At 34.7% G+C, this 17,574-nt stretch overlaps 1 protein-coding gene across 6 annotated transcripts in view; it reads left to right on the top strand.

Annotated features, from left to right (window-relative positions):
* The window catches only part of LOC142331265 (uncharacterized), a 106,335-nt gene that overhangs the window by 62,979 nt on the left and 25,782 nt on the right, over nt 1-17,574 (top strand). Inside the window, exon 1 of one of the 6 annotated variants that reach the window (XM_075377534.1) lies at nt 14,951-15,487. The exons of the other annotated variants lie outside the window; for them this stretch is intronic. Coding sequence (XP_075233649.1) covers nt 15,485-15,487 — 3 coding nt within the window. The 5' untranslated portion in view covers nt 14,951-15,484. Of the gene's footprint in view, nt 1-14,950; nt 15,488-17,574 lie in introns of those variants that run through there. 6 annotated transcript variants of the gene reach the window in all.

Below are 17,574 nucleotides of genomic sequence, written 5' to 3'. Positions count from 1 at the left end.
TATTACCAACCTGTTGACGTTCCAACTTCATGTTTATGACTGATCGATTCACCGCACCAAATCCGCCTTATGTATGCAACTGTTGTGTTTTCCATCAAACCCTTGCCACTTTACAAATAGCTTATCGCCTTTTCTTCGTAAGACTTTCTCGACTAAATACACATTATTTGTAACGGTTTTAGCGAGCTCTTCACCGTAAAATTTACCGCTCACCACCTCACCCTTGATATCAATCAACGTGTACGTACACGGTCGGATATTATCGTGTACCTTATGTACGATAAATATTTCGTTCGTCTAATTCGGTAAATATCCTTTGGCGAATGTCTTTTTAAATTTGCTTATACGCACTCGATCGCCAACATTGTATTTCGGTAAAGTAGGCTTTCGATAGCGTACCGTATTTAATCGCTGTAAAACAGCGGCTTGGTTTCGGTTATTTACATCTTTCGGTTTCATCCCGATAGTGCGATGACTGGTGTTGTTGTATTTTGCGAGCAATTTAGGTAGTAATTCTAACCACTTGTAGGTTCCTTGTTCGGTAAATTTTCTCCACATCATCGTTTTCAGTGTTCGATTAAATCGTTCGACTATCGACGCTTTTTTATCCGAATGTGTGGAATAGTAATTTATATTGTACGAATGTAATAGTCATTTAACATAGTCATTTTACAATCGGATTGTAAAACTCTTTACCCAAATCGGTTTTAAAATGACGCATCTTGTGTTTATCTGTTTATCCAAAATAGGTTTGAGGGCTTTAGCGATCTCCGTACCGGTTTTAGTTTTAACCGGTACTGCGAATGCTAGTTTAGAAAAACAATTTATCATCGTCAGAATATAACGATAAACTTTGTTCGATTTAGCATATGGTATCATCTCTACCAAATCACTTTGATATAATTTTTTTGTTCCCTTCAACTCAACGCGCCTTGTGGGGTAGTTTCGTCGTGCCAGACGATGGAGCTCTTTAGCTATTGAGGTCTTGACATTCATTGTCGTACTAACTGTATTCCCTGATAATAAATCGGATATATTAGTTTAAAAATAAGAAAGGGTATTTTAATCAATTAAGGTATAAGTATATTTGAGGAGGGAAGGGAGAATATGGTTATTAAAACAGCGTTGATAAGTTTCATAAAGAAAGATAACCGATTTTTCTATCTTTTTTAAAGTTATTAAATTTAATTTATTTAATAATTATTTCTTTAAGATGGCAACTCATCAACCGAGAGATGTCCAATCTGTTTAACAGAATCGGTAACTGTCGAGTTGTTGGTTTGCAGTCATCGATACTGCGAAGACTGTGTGCATAAATTAGCGAGATATAGTAGAATTTGTTCCGTCTGTCGACGTGATGTATTGGGTTACCCTCGCATTAGAGAGGAAGACGATAGTAATTGATGTAAGTAAATTTTTCAGTGTTTTTTTTTAAAAAGTCATTTATATTATTACATATATACTTTATTTCATATTTTTTATATATAATTTTTTTTCACTTACAATAAAACAAAATTAACAATAGTCATGATCAATAATTTATTACATAATGGTTTTATTTTAAATAAAAGAAAGGCAATATATATCCGCATGATAAAACAATTAACAATACTCATGGTCATGAGCTACTAGGATTTTGTTTACGGTTCTTGGACTACAATAGTGATGACCGTGGGCTATGAGCACTTCGTTTACGGTTCTTGGTCTCTTTTGCGGAGTGTTGTCATCATTGTTAGTTGGGAGTTTACGTTTATTTTTGTTTATACTCTAATGCCCGTATGGAACTGTGTTGATTTTATTTTCTAATATGTAACGTTTATCGTCGTAAGGCGAAAGTGATTTCTTTGACGTGTTAATACAAAATATATTGTGCAAAGTGCTTATGATTCCGTACGCACTCGTGTACGTAATGGAATCATTAAAAATACTTTTTTTGTACAGATCGTGTCTAAGATCCTTTGCAATGGATACTCTAGGAATACTCTTTGCAACGTTCTTCTCCTTCTTGTTGAAATCGAGAATGCTATACATCTTAGCACGAAGTCAGACAAATTCACGAATAGCTTTTCCATTCATCTCGTCTTTGAATTTATAAAGTCGTTTCTTATTGGTATTACTAAAACATACGTGATCGCGAGGGTAATCTGAAGTATCGAACCTATCGATTTCGTGAAGAATATCGTTGTAAACGTTATCGGTCACGATATGATACATCAGACTGTCCGTATCGGTCATTAGAAGATTTATATTATGACCGTGCTTTTCCACCATGTAGTCATAGTGGAATTCGTACATGATCATTTTGCTAATGTCCAATACGGTAAATCCGATGTAGATCGAACGATTGAGGAATATCTCCGTTTTCTTCAGACTTATCCCGACGACATGCTTGTTATAGATGTACCAAGTCTTAACTCTCGGTTTTGCAATCACCTTATCCAGTTTACGTTCGTTAGTGACCCGTTGGAAGTCTATTCTGTTTCGTACGTTTTCCAAGGACTTGCCGTACACCACGTTGTTCATCAACTTGAAAAAGTCCTTTTCAAAATTGTTTCGTGCTTGCGCACGCTTTTCAGTATTGAAGTCGATGTACGATTTCAACCAAGGCGACTGGGTGAATTCCAGAACTCTGTGAACGTTTTTCACTTTTAGTCCTAGTCGAGTGTACAACTTTAGTTTTCTGTAATGTAAAACGTATCGTTCCTTGTCGTACAATGTTGTCATTAATTTCTTTACGGGACATATCTTTATGTCCTTCAAATAGGGGGACAACATATCATCAGTTGGTACTAATTGTTCTGGTGCGAGAGGGTAATCCTTGTGACGATCGTGCAATTCTTGTGGATACTCAAGATCCACTTCCAAGATATAGCCCTTTTCGCCACGATCGTCAACGCTGTTAATATTGATTGTCAATCTCTTCAGTACTCAACCACCTAAAATTAGCGTGTGGTAAGGGCTCAACCATAGTAGTTCTGTAAAGGTTGTTGCAATCGTAATATTGAACCCAGGACGTGGGTTCGGATGGGTCATACTGATCTGGAATGTTTGGATTGTTCGCCTTGGCGTATCTTTTTGAAATCATGGCTACACCGCCCCGTGTACCTTTTTCAACAAACAGATGCATATCTATGTCGGTTAACATTTCCAATTTTTGACGGGTAAATTTTAACATGGCATTCCACGTGAAATGGAGGATGGAGTAAAAGTGACAGGGGTCCAAACGATAATATTGCATAGAAGTACTTCGGAAATTTTCAAAGACGTCTGCCAACAATAATACGTCGCTAAGAAGGTAAAAATCGTGGTAATCGCCTAACGTATTGCAGTCAAACATTTCCAACACGTTTTGAGCGTGGACATAATCATCGTCCGTTATGTTCTCTCTTCTCAGCGTACTGTAGAATGCCGTCTGCGGTGGAAGTTGGGTTTCGAAAAACTTGTAAACGCTTCTAAACAACACTTCTAAACAAGATAAACGCCTTTACGGATTAAATAATCTCTTTTCTCGGGTAGCGGGTAACAGTGCGTAAGACGTTTAAATACGGCGTCTTTGTCCTGGCAATCTTTTACTAGATTTTCTACAAGTTTTTCGAGGGACGACGAAAGAAATTGTAAACAGTCCCAAGAACATCAATGGACCGACGGACAGTGACTGTAATCGCTTGGACGTTTTGGCGATACAGTTTATTTTTATGTCGTCCTTGTATTTTCCTAAAGTTTGAACTATGTGATGGCTATCGTAACCGCGGAGGTTATGAAAAAATACCGGAATATGCTCGGTGAGTTTACAATTTAAATTGCACTGATGATGACATGCACCAAGAAACCGGCCTGTGGTATGAGAGTGATGACCTACACGATCGTCGTTCAACTCGCAATGATAAAGAAAACACTCGGTAGCTCTTTGAAATGTTTCGTGTCTTCGGGCGTCATCACCATCGGTTTCTCGGTAATCATAATTTTGTGCAATCGATCGGCGTGAGCGAGCAATTCATCCAGCATCTTTTCAACGATTTTGTCATCACTAGTTCTAGCTCGGTAGACTACAAGACTTTCGCAAATCTGCCCTTCCTCGTCGACGATCACGTATGCGTAGCGTAACCGGACGGAAGATGATGGGCTACCTTATCGGTAAAACTAGTATTGGGTTTAGGGATGGCAGTGTCCATCGGATGTACAAATGATTCAAAATCTGCATACACCGCATACGGAACGCGGAGTGTGGACGAGTAGTCCCTGAACTTCATCACTGCGTGATGAAGTTCAGGGACTACTAGTTGGATCGGGTAACCTTATCCTTTGTGCACCGTGCCGCTTACACTCGATCAAATTTTGGTTTAGGTTTTGTGTAGCGACAAGTGGGTCTGATGAACTGAAACGGTGCAAACAGTAAGGGCAATATTGGCTGCTACAGCAATGTTTCGTAAGACCTGAAAGGAGACGAGATAACCCATTTTTACCTGGTTTGGTATTAATAAGGCAATAGTGGAATTTATCTCTCGTCTCCTCTGCAAGCAGAAATAGGTGTATGCAGTGGGTACGATGGCGGTTTTCGGTAACACGTACCGGGTACACACGATCGTTATCTTCCTCATAGCCGTAGACATTGATGCTTATGGTGGGGTTCAACACCTCGAAGCGATCAATGTCTTTTACTTTTACTGGATATGATATGCTGGTCATGTTAATTTCATGTTCATACTTTGCATACCAACTCTGACGATAGTGACGACCTGGTTGGTCATGTAGGTATGCTAGTACGGACCACAGGAAACATTTTTCATCATGCGAATTTTTTACATTAATTATTGCTTCTCTTCTTACAAGTTTTTTCGGTGTAGCAATGAATGTGCTAGAGGCACCGTGCTGCAGACGGTAACGAATAATATTTAAATCTTTATAAATTATTTTACTCATTACCCACCCGTTGCCGTTGTTGATGAATTTGGTTAGTGTCTCTATGATCTTTTCCACAGATTCTATCCACGATTCTTCAACAACGTCTATGTTATCGTCCAAATTTATCACGGTTCTAGTCTTTCCATGCAAATATACATTAGTAAATGTCGTCTCTACTCCCTCTTCGAGACGTGTCTGCTTCATCAATTCAACGTTTGCAGCAACGTACCTGTAGAAACAAAATAATTTTAGTACATATTTTTTATAACTGAAAAAAATGTATTGAGATAAAAACAATACATTTACAAAAAAAATATTAACGTTTTTCAAAAATACATAAAACATGTATAATTAACATTTTATATTGCCGTCAAAACGTCTGCCTTCTTCCTTCAAACGGTTTAGGATGTTCTTCTGATACCGCAGAAGGGTTGAAAGGAGATACATTTCCTCAAAACCAGACAAATCCCATCGAAGTCGGATGACATTATTGTTGATTGCACGGATAACTACCAGTGATGCCATTTTAGATGATAACGTCTGAAACAAATTAAAATAACATATATCGTAACATTGTTGTTTTGTGTGTTTCATTGAGTAACGGAAGAAGACCTTTTTTCATTAAATATATTATTTATTTTATTTGTTTAAAAGTATTTTTGTATTGTATTTATTTTTTTAAATTTATAAAGTATTCTTTTAATTGTATTTATTTTATTTGTTTGAAAGTTATTTGATAATATCATACTGTCCCATTAGTATTTGTTTTTAAAAATTTAATTAAAGTGTAACTTATCTTGCTAATTAAGATGAAAAGATAATGATCTCTCTGCGATCGATGTATTCGCTTTCAATAACAGATTGTACCTTTCTAATTAAGATGAAAAAATAATGATCTCTCTGCGATCGATGTATTCACTTTCAATAACAGATTGCACCTTGATAATTAAGATGAAAAGATAATGATCTCTCTGCGATCAATGTATTCACTTTCAATAACAGATTGCGAATGATGAAATCACACAACATTGTTTCGCTACTTATTTATTGCGTTGTTTCTTGGAAGACCGGATGCGGGATGTTGATAAGCAGGTCCAAACTTGTTCGTTTGCGGTTATTTATCGTTTCCTGTTTAACAGGAAAAAACGGTTATTTATTGCATCTGTTCTTAGAATAGCAGATGTGGTAGTTGATAAGAAAAAAAACATAATTATTTATTGCGTTGTTACTTGGAACACCGGATGGAGGTCGCTATCGATCACGATAATTATATTTAAAAAAACATTTTCCTTATCGCATCCACGCGCTCTTATTATTAGAAACGACGACGACGTTCCAGTGGCACGTACACACTAACGGCTAGTACGCATGCACGCCGATTCCCAACGCTGTGATTGGTCGATCGGAACACATCAGACCACGCGTCGGACCCGCAATTCTTCAGTCGAGCGTCGCGTCCCGCACGGTAAACATCTCTCTCTCTACGTCACTCCGCTGACGCACGCACGCAAACACACACGCACACACCGCCGCCTCCCAGTGCACGATCTACAACGAGAACCTCTCTCTCTGTGACGCGCCTCCCGACGCCATCGCCCGGACGACCAGGATCATCCTCGAGGTAAATCTAAATTGTGTTTTTTTTCACGTGTGTGTGTGCACCGCCGCCTCCCGGTGCACGATCTACGACGAGAACCTCTCTCACGATCTACTTCGCGCGCGGTGACGACGACGACCAGGATCATCCTCGAGGAACGTCGTCTTAAAAAAAAATCAGGTCGGCAAAAGACTGCGCGTGGGCTATGGCGTCAAAAAACGCGTCACAATCCAAGATGGCCGACCACCGCCATCTTCGCGGGCTACGGCGTCACTGACGTCACAATCCAAGATGACCGACCATCGCCATCTTGGTCGCCATCTTAAGATGGCGGACGGCCGGCCGTTTTGGAACTCATACCTACGTGCTATCAGTAGATAGCAAAAATGACAAATTCGCATTAATCCTCAAGATTTCCCATTGTAAAGAATCCTCTGGTATGACAATAATAACTCGTCAATCATTCCATACAATTTCCAAACAGTTACTTACGCTTTAGCACCTTCAAGTTTTCTAGCTAAAAAAATGTTTGATCGAAATTTCTAGTCAAAATGAAGCCTCCTTTCCTGAAGCTTGCCAATCAATCGAGCAGGATCTTTATGTCGATGATTTGCTCACTGGTTGTGACAGCACTATCAGTTTAAAGAATTATACAATGACGTTTTGTTATTGCTTAACAAATATGGACTTAAGCTGCATAAATGTAATTCAAATGTGCCTGGTACGTTTGATGATTCTGATTCTTTTATCAAATTAGACAAAGATGAAAACATCAAGACACTTGGATTATCTTGGGATTTTCAAGGTGATGATTTCATTTATCAAATCAAACCAACGAATAATCAACTTCTTACGCTAAACATTCTGCTTTATCAATTATTTTTTTCTTTGTTCCATCCTTTGCGTCTACTTGCTCCTGCGATCGTTCCATTTAAAGTATTCATCCCAAGAATTATGGTGCGCTAACCTTCAATGGGATGAAGTTCTTCCTGGTCCGCTCGCTGAAAAATGGAATTCTCTGTATTCTTAGCTCAAATCGTCAAGTAATTTTAGGATCTCAAAGTCAGTAGTTTCAGAAAGAGTTAGCAATTGCATGGATTTTGTGATGCAAGTAGCAGTGCATATGGTGCTTGTCTTTTCATCAGATCTGTTGATAGTAATGAACACATTGAAATCCTTCTGCTGTGTTCAAAATCTAGAGTTGCGCCTGTCAAACAAATCTCTATTTCAAGGCTTGAGTTGAATGCTGTTCTTCTGTTTTCTCGTTTATTTAATAAGGTTAAGTGTATTTTAGGTATAAGATTTGATTCAATCCATTTTTCGTTGAATTCTAAAGTAGTACTTTACTGGTTGTCTTCGCTTTCTAATAGATGGAAGATATTTGTCGCAAATAGAGTTTGCGAAATACGAGAGCTAACTAAGGAATGCTTATGGAAGCACGTTCCTTCGAAAGATAACCCTGCAGACGTCTTGTCACGTGGTTGTGTACCAGATGTATTAACCTCGTTTACAACTTTGGTGGAATGGTCCGTCATTTCTGGAACAAGATGAGGACGCCTGGCCAACCAATCCGCCTATCATTTCTATGATTCCGCCAGATACGCTGAAGGAAAAGAAGATGCCTAGAAAAACTAATGTGTTTTCAGCTGCTCTTCAAACAACAGAAACTTTAGGACTTTCAAAACCATTTTCTTCGTTTGTACGAACATTAAACATATTTTCATATTGTCGTTGTTTCATTTACAATTTAAAAAATTAAAATAATCGTATATTGTCAGATCTTTCACTGGAAGAAATCAATCAATTCCACGTTGGAAATTCTTATTCGTCAAACTCAAGAATTGTATTTTGCTAAGGAGTAAGCGATTTAAGGAAAAATATGGCTGTATCGAAGAAAAGCAAATTAGTCTCTCTTAACACATTTTTAGATCAAAATGGTATTATTCGCGTCGGAGGTCGTTTAAATTTTTCAAATTTGTCGTTTAATGCTAAACATCCTGTAATTTTAAGTCCTCATAGTCATCTTACCCGATTGATTTATATTCCACGACATTTAAGATTGTCGCATAGAGGATTGCAATTAATTCATTCGTCACTTAGACAAAAATATTGGATTGTCAATTCTAATATCATAATTCGTTCTGTCATTGATAAGTGTCTGACTTGTTTTCATTTTAGAGCTCAGCCTCAGAGTCGGTTACTTGGACAACTGGCAAAAGAAAGTCACAATTTAAAGACCATTCCAGTCAACTGGTGTTTATTATGCGGGTCCAATACTTATCCATTATGGTGGGCGGCGTACTTTATCCACTAATCCTGTGACTAATAAAGTTTCTTTTTCTTTCTTTTTCCTGTTTAGCCTCCGATAACTACCGTTTAGATAATACTTCAGAGGATGATATGTAATAAGTGTAAATGAAGTGTAGTCTTGTACATTCTCAGTTCGACCATTCCTGAGATGTGTGATTAATTGAAACCCAACCACCAAAGAACACTGGTATCCACGATCTAGTATTCAAAAAGCTTACATTAAAGTAAGACTATTAAAGCTTACATTACATTGTTTGTACGTCTCAGCATGAAGGCAGTACACCTTGAACTTGTAACTGATTTATCTACAGAAAGTTTATAGCTGCCTTACAAAGATTTGTAGGATGCCAAGGATTGCTTTCTCATATTTTTTCTGATATTTGAAAAAACTTCTGCCGTGCAAATCATTGTCTTCATGAAATGTATTACTCTCTTAAAACCGATAATTCCAAAATTAAATCTTTCTGTACCTCAAACAAAATAAAGTGGTCTTTCATTCCTCTGTACTTTCCTAGTTGGGGTGGTTTGTGGGAAGCTGCTGTGAAGAGCATGAAATTTCACCTACAAAGAGTCATGGGAAATCTGTTCTGTTTTAAATTACGAAGAGTTATCCACTTTATTAATTCAGATAAAAGCATGCTTAAACTCCAGACCATTATACTTACCATAATCTGATACATCTGAAACAGCTCTACTTACTCCTGGACATTTTTTAACCTTTGCTCCGTTAACTTCTTTACCTGATCCTGATTTCTCAGGCATTAATATAAATAGACTTACAAGGTGGCAGCTTATACAAAAAATATTAAAAGACTTTTGGAAAACATGGTCAAACGGCTATTTACATTCCTTAAAGTAGAAAAATAAATGTAAGATCTCCAATAATAACATTTGTGTTGGAAATGTAGTTATACTAAAGGAAAGTAATCTCCCTCCACTAATGTGGAAATTGGGAATAATTGTTAACTTATATCCAGGTGATGTTGGGACTAATAAGAGTAGCTGATGTAAAAACTAACAATATAATTGTAAAAAGAACTATTAATAGATTAATTATTCATCCAAATTCAGATGTTTGTAATAACCTGTGATGCTGAATGTATAGAATGAAATTTCTTTAACTTCTATTTTCATGTATCTGTTTATTTTTTAATTTATTTGTTTTCGTAGTTTTTTGCCGTTGGCAATATTGGAATTTGTACTTAAGTAGTTTCAAATTCCTGTGTACTTTCAAGATTTTTTTATGTATTTACTTTTTGTATTTGTGATAATGTATGTTAGAATTATAATTGGTGGGTGGTGTGTTCTGTTCCTAGTTTGAGCCAGCTAGTGCTGCGCTCTAGTTTCTATTAGTGCTGGCCTGCGAGTCGGTTTTATACATTCATTCGAGTGAAGAATCCCATCTGGCGCAGTCACGTATTTCTTGGTCTAATGTGACTAGTGTTATTCTGTTTTGTATAGAATAAATTCAATGGTTCTAGAATAATATGGTTTCATTTCCTTTCACTTCAATCAACGATCAATACAGTCCATTCTAGCTCTAAAGATTTAACAGTTTATTATTTGAAACAACCTGCTTGTTATTAAATTTAAATGTTTGAATATACATCTTCAACTGCATGTTGTATTTGTGAGCTAATCTTTGTTTATAATTTTGTGTATAAATGTTAGGTGTTTTATATATTAAATGTTAATTGTTAGGCACTGGATGTTGAATTTGGTCTTCTTACATCTTCTGGGATTTATTTATTTTTATTCCTCCTGACACAAGTGCCATTAGGTGGGACACGTAAAGTTTTTTCATGAGTGTTCTATTGCACTTCTACTCGTCGTTAGGTCATCCCACTTCTCTGCTTATTTCTTCATGGACGCTAGGGTGGGATGGCTAGCTATAAGGGGAGAGAAGAGGTCATCTAAAAAAAAATAATTAGTAAATAAATCATCGATAAATGTTTCACAACCTTCAATCGATTCAAATATATATTTATAATGCCTGTGAAATACCTCAGGTGCAGAAGCTATTCCGTACGGTAATTTAGAAAAACAGTACAAACAAAAAGGTGTGGAAAAAGTATATAATTTTGAACTTTAAGTGCTCATTTTAAACTAAAATGAGCACTTTTAAACTAAACTAAAACGAAAATCGTAGCGGCAACCAACACATTAAACATTTGAGCACCTGTCATACGTGCTGCCAATTGCTCAAAGGCTGGTTTTTTAAAATGTTCTCTTTTGATGGTTTTATTCAGATTTTGAAGGTCTAAGCAAGTACTTAATGTGCAGTTAGGTTTTCTGTCACTAAATTACTCACAAAATCTGTTGGTTAATCTGTTTTCTCAATAATACCTCCACTAACCAGTATAATTAATTTATCAATAATGACTGCAAGCTGATGAGAACACCCCTACAAAGCATCTGCTTTTGGATAAATTATATCTTTTAAAGTTATTTTATGAATTATGTCATTTATTAATACTAACTTCTATCAAATACATCATTAAATTCTAACAATATATTTCTCAAACTTAATCTACTTACATTATTAGTTACACAGCAGCCTAAAGGCCTTTTATCGACTGTATTATAAACTTCAATTTTATTGAAACATTTTCTATATTTAATATTATAATTCAGAATATTTGGTAAACTTAAAACAGCTGAAGTTTTACCTATGCATTTTACTACTTGAAACTCAATGAAAACTGTTTTTCAATTTTTTAAAACACTTAAGGGACCTATTTTTTTAAATGAAGTGTTTGCATTTTTGTGGGTAATAGTATAAATGTGCCTCGGTACAGGCTGGAATGACATCATTATTGCTATTGCTTGCAAGACCTGACTGACTGGGCCGCTGGCCACAACCCACCCCAGATAATACTCGACCAGTATCGATCCATGATTCGATTGATGTTATTGCTTTATTTATATTTTTAATACCATACATTGCCCATTCATCTGACAAAACAGCAGTCCCTGGTTACTACAAGAGAAAGCAATGTAGTTTCTTGGAAAATTTTATCAAACACCCATTTTATGAGGCAATACTGTTCTTCTATTATATTTTCTCCTATTGAAACAAGTTTCATCAGTTTCAACTTTCGTATTAGGTCCACCAATCACAAAGCGGATTATTTAATAAATTGCCTTCATCTACCTCACACAATAACTTAGTCAATGCATGTGTTGTGATACATTTTCAGTTCTTCTCAACAAAGTGTATTTATTATTCCAACAGTAAATGTGTAACATGAAAATCCAAAAATCTAACCATGATTTGATGAGTTATGTTCATGTCTCAATTGTTTATATATACGACAATCTTTTCTCAAACAAACCCAGTGCTCCTTACCTAGTGTAAAATTTCTGATAAATCTCTCATTAGCGCAAAAGTGTGGATTGTGTAGAACACATTTCGTTTTACAAGAATTAAATAGACTTTTCATTATTGTGAATGAAAAGTTTGAAAAGGATTGTGAATGAAAACTGGTTAATTGAAGTAAATTCATTCTTATTTACCATTTTCTTGAATGATAATGGGAACTGCTTCAATTTTTATTGCCTGTTGTTTGCTGATGAGATTAATGTTTACATTTCTGTCCCTCTATAAATGATTGCCATCAGCTCCAGCACTGTCTCGCTAAAATTGTCAAATGGTGTAAACTGAATTAAATAAGGATTAATGCTGGCAAGTGTGTTGCGGTCACGTTCCGTTGTTCTTCTGGTGCCCTTCTGTTTGACTTCACATTAATGAGTCTACACTAAGGCGTGAGTTGGGACATTCATGGCTTGGGGATCACTTTCATACAATTTCATCCCTGAGGGTAACATCGACCCTGTTACTAGCAGGACTGCTTGAGCTCTGAGTCTTCTTATTAGAACATCCAAAAGGGGTCTGAATGTGGTGGCAATGAGTTTGGTTTATGTCAAATCAGTTCTGGAGTATGGGAGTTTTGTTTAGTTGCCTCATCGGCTGGACACATCCAGCGTCTCCGGAGGATTAAGGAAAGATTTTTGCATGTTATTGGGTTTGGATTTGGCTTTGAATACCAATCCATACCACTGGGTGCCATGGGGGAGATCATGGGGTTGGAGCCATTGCTGAGGTGATAGTTGCATGATGTTATGTTTCTCTGTAGAGTTCTGATCGGCAAGGTGGACTCTGTCCTGAATTGCTTGATATCAGAATTCCACTTGTTCATCACACCTGTTCACCCATTGTGTATGTTCTACTAGTTACAGCTCATAAGTCACATATTAAGGCATCCTGAATAGTTGCTTTGATATTGGAGGGTCAGGTGGGAGGGAAAAATTGTGCAGGCAGGCAACATTTGAAATATGTAAAACAAATTGTTAGGGATGTAGGGAGTATACTGAAATGAAATGACTGGCACTAGATAGGAAATCTTGGAGACTGCATCAAACCAGCCAAATGACTGAAGAAAAAAAAAACTAGTTACGAGCTGGATACTACTGTAACGTGATTTCACAGACTCGGCCACTTGGTCTCTTTGCTCCACGACTTCTGTCATGGTAGGGGCTATCACCTGAAAAGATATTTAAATTTTTGTAGTGTGTTACTATGGCCTGTTTTCATTATAAATTTGTTTGTTTACAGCTAATTTATTATTATTACTGACTACATCTCATTCATGTTTTGTTGTGCATTTACTTATCTTATTCTTCTTGCATTTAGGTCATAAATTGTCACGTCCTTTTATTGTTTTGAATTGTGGAAATCTATCAGTAATTTGTTATTGTTAAATCTGTTAAGATTACATTACTGTTATAACAATATATATCTTGTTATAGGCCTATAGTTGTTACTTATTGTTGGCATTTTATTACTGTTGTGTTATTTTGTTACTGGTACTTTTAATATTGTTAGATTGGCCTGATGATTACCTTGTTATTATTTATTGTATCTGGTCTTTTAAATAGGTAATTGTTGCATTTTTTTTTTTTTAATCCACCTTGGATTTTAAGTCATATATATATATATATATATATATATATATATATATATATATATATAATATTTTTGTTAGTTAGCCTATGGCATTAATGAATATAAATAAAAAATACAAAAATTAATGAATAAATTCCTCACTAAAATATTTTTACAATATTCAAATCATGGTACTTTTCAAGATGCCCGCAGCCGAGCTGTAGTCAGTTGTCGTTGTAGTTGGTTGTTAGATGGCGCCACTAAAAAAAAAAATAATAATAAATAAAAATTATAATCTATCTTTATAAAAAATAAATATAATCGAACCTTTGCTTGCTTCGCAGCGAGTGAAGGTAAAGTATGGTTCGATTATATTTTATACTTTTAGATTTATTGAATATATTATTGTAAATATATATATATATAAATTTACTTAAATGTATTATACAGTGCACCTTCAGTTTACGCGGTTGTTAGGTTCCGGAAAATTTCCGCGTATAATGAAATCGCGTAAATTGAGACTCACATTTAATGCAGAAATACAGGTAGGTTATACGGTATAGGATATACGTAAATTACAGTTCTCAAAAAATACTGTACTCTATTTTACCATTACAGTATCACTGTATGATTTTAATATTACCGTACAATGTATACATTTAAAAAGGAAAAAATATGTACAATTTATTTATTTTTTCCTTCCAATGATGCTATTTAACTAACTACAATGACATCTCTCTTTTTCTGTTTAGCCTCCGGTAACTACCGTTTAGATAATACTTCAGAGGATGATATGTATGAGTGTAAATGAAGTGTAGTCTTGTACATTCTCAGTTCGACCATTCCTGAGATGTGTGGTTAATTGAAACCCAACCACCAAAGAACACCGGTATCCATGATCTAGTATTCAATGACATCTCTCTACAGATCGGCTACAGGCATCCTTGAGAAGTACCCAAATCGTTTAGAATTGTTTTACATTTTCTGCATATTTCTGTTAAATAAATAATATAACTGTATATTAAAAGTAAAAACAAAAAATATCGAACATTTAAAAATTATCTTTTTTAGCAAAATCATTTAAATTTTTTTTTTAAATTGTATTTACAATTTAAAAAGTAGTAGTAATATTAATTTAAACACTAAAATTATATAAACAAAACAATTTTAAAAATACCATAATTAATGAAGAAAAATGATGTTTGATAAAATCCAACTGGGGCGAATAACTGTAAAGAAATTGGCGCGAGTGACGAAAAGTTATGCGTGGAAGTCAACCTAGAAAACATTGTGCAGAAGAATATTATTGCTACGACGACTTTGCTTTGCGCATTTACGAAAGATTCATGTGTCTAATTAGTTATTTACAATAAAACCTGTTGGATTTAAGTTTCTGTAAGTCCTTCAACAGTATCTTAAATTTCTATTGTCTTTGATTTATTAGCTTGCACTCCGTAGGTCTAACTTGCTAGAGGAAAATATTTGATACCATTTAGTGAAGATAATATCGTAGTTGTGAAAAATTACTCAGGAGACTTATAGAATTATATGACAGAAAATAATTATTGTAAAAAAATATTCATTTTGAGTGATAAAATATTTGTAAACAAAGTATAATATGAGTGTTGGCATCATTTATTAATTCGAAGTTAGGTAGGATATCATCCAAACAGAATCGTTTGTATTCTTTTACGGGCCCAGTTGATACTCTGCTACAGAGTATATTAACCATGGTAAGTATTTGAGTTGTTTTTTTTTTGTTTTATTGGTCACCTATGCAGTCTACTGTGTATATTTATTTATGTTTACTTATTTTACTGATTAGCAATGATTTTTAATTCAAGTTTGTAAATATCAATTCTGTGTTTGTTGCTTGAAGTAATGAAATTTTGTTACTGTTTTTGTGTTTTTGCCCCCTTGAAAGGCTGGTGATATTCATTACATTACTGCTAGTGTTACAAACATAACCTAACATTCTAGAACTTTTTAATTTCATCATATATGGAACACAACACCACTCCCCTAGTACTAATTTGTTAATAAATACCATATATCACCAATCTTATTAATTATTATTGAACTAATTTAGTGATTGTGGTGAAATAAATAGATGTTTCTCTGAATTAATTATTAGTAAATCTGAATTCATGGCAGATGATCAAGTGGTCATCTATTCAATTTTTTTAATTGACAGGTTAAAACGTATTGATTTATGGAAGTAAATATTAATTTGATTTATATTTTTTCTCGATGTCAATTATGGTACATTCCTATAAACCTAATTAATTATAACTGTATTTTTTGTCTTTAGGCATGTTTAGTTATATATTTTTTTTATTTAGACATTAAATAATAAATATGTTATAAAATATGCCATGCGTCGATAAAACTAGGACCAAGATGCTTATGGCACATTAGAATCAAACGAAATCACAATCATGCTGGATGGAGTGTTTAGAACATGTGGACTGCGTTACATATTTGTGCAGTAAGATAACATCAGATGGCTGATCAAAATAGGAAATAGTGACTCATATCAACCAGGCCAAGAATGGATTTAACAAAAAACATCAATTTATTTCCAACAAAAACAAATATAACCTCAAGAAGAGGCTGTTAAAAACAATTTGTGGAGTTATTTGTTTTTGTATAAAAGTGAGACATGGACTCTTGGAGTGAAAGAGGAAAGGAGATTAAAGCTGCAGAATGAAGAAAAGAAAGGATAACTGGGTTGGCTGTTAGGGCATGACGGCAACTTGTCAACACTGAATGATTTTTATCGTTAGAAGATATAGTGGAAGGAAAGAATGCTGGAGGAAGACCGAGGCAAAAGTGGATAGATTAAATTATGAAAAGGGATATGCTACATTTAGGGAATTAAAAAGAGACTTGATACCTTGATCAGTAAATTAAGATTACTGGTCAGCTGTAAACCTGGATCAGATTGTCAACAAAAGAAAATATACCAGTGTTTGTTAGAAAACAATACCTTTTGAAGTTTTAATTTAAGATGGTAACTAGGGGCTCATTCCCTGTCAAATCAAGAAGGTGGTTGGCCATTCATAGCCCGACTTCCTGGGCTTTTCATGAAATTTGGTATGAATTAACTGTTGATAGAGTTACAAAAAAATACTAAATTTCAGATCTCTATCATTAATTATTTGCTTTTAGAGCCCTTAAAATTTGCTGGAAAACAGAAAATTTTGACTTGTGGCAATAGTGTTAGGTTGACATAACATTGTATTAAGGTAGAATGATAAATTTGGACTATAAAATTTTTTTGATGCTCATTTTTGATGTACAAAGAGCCTATTTTTACATAAATCTTTTCAAGGTCACCATTTTTGACCTTGAATGTTAGAAAAAACAGGTCTTCGATTTTTTTTATGAAAAGTTTATTTTATTGATCATTACATTATATGATATCTGTGCAAATTTTAAACTGGGACTGCATTGAGGTCAATAGAAAAAAAAGTATATAAATGTTTAACAAAAAAAAATCTTTTTTGTGGGGTTTTGAGGTTGTAAATATTTAAATTTTTGTTGGCGAACTTCCAAAATCAAATAAAATGGCTGGCAAAAATAAACTAAAAGTAATGGGAATATGTTGCTCATTCATTTTGTGTAGTAATAACAAATAGTATATCTCAACTCAATCAAATGACCAGTAATGATGTAATGCGAGTCAGTATAATTAATATAGATTTAAATGACAAAATGTATTGAAGCTTACTATATCATCAGTTTAGTCATAGTCTGTGTCCATTGTTTTAGTGTAAACAATATTAAATATGATCTAAAATATTTTATTTTAGACCCA

The sequence above is a fragment of the Lycorma delicatula genome, chromosome 1, assembly GCF_047948215.1.
Source record: "Lycorma delicatula isolate Av1 chromosome 1, ASM4794821v1, whole genome shotgun sequence".
Taxonomy (NCBI): domain Eukaryota; kingdom Metazoa; phylum Arthropoda; class Insecta; order Hemiptera; family Fulgoridae; genus Lycorma; species Lycorma delicatula.
Note: the sequence above shows the minus strand (reverse complement) of the source record. Positions and strands in the feature narration are given on the sequence as shown.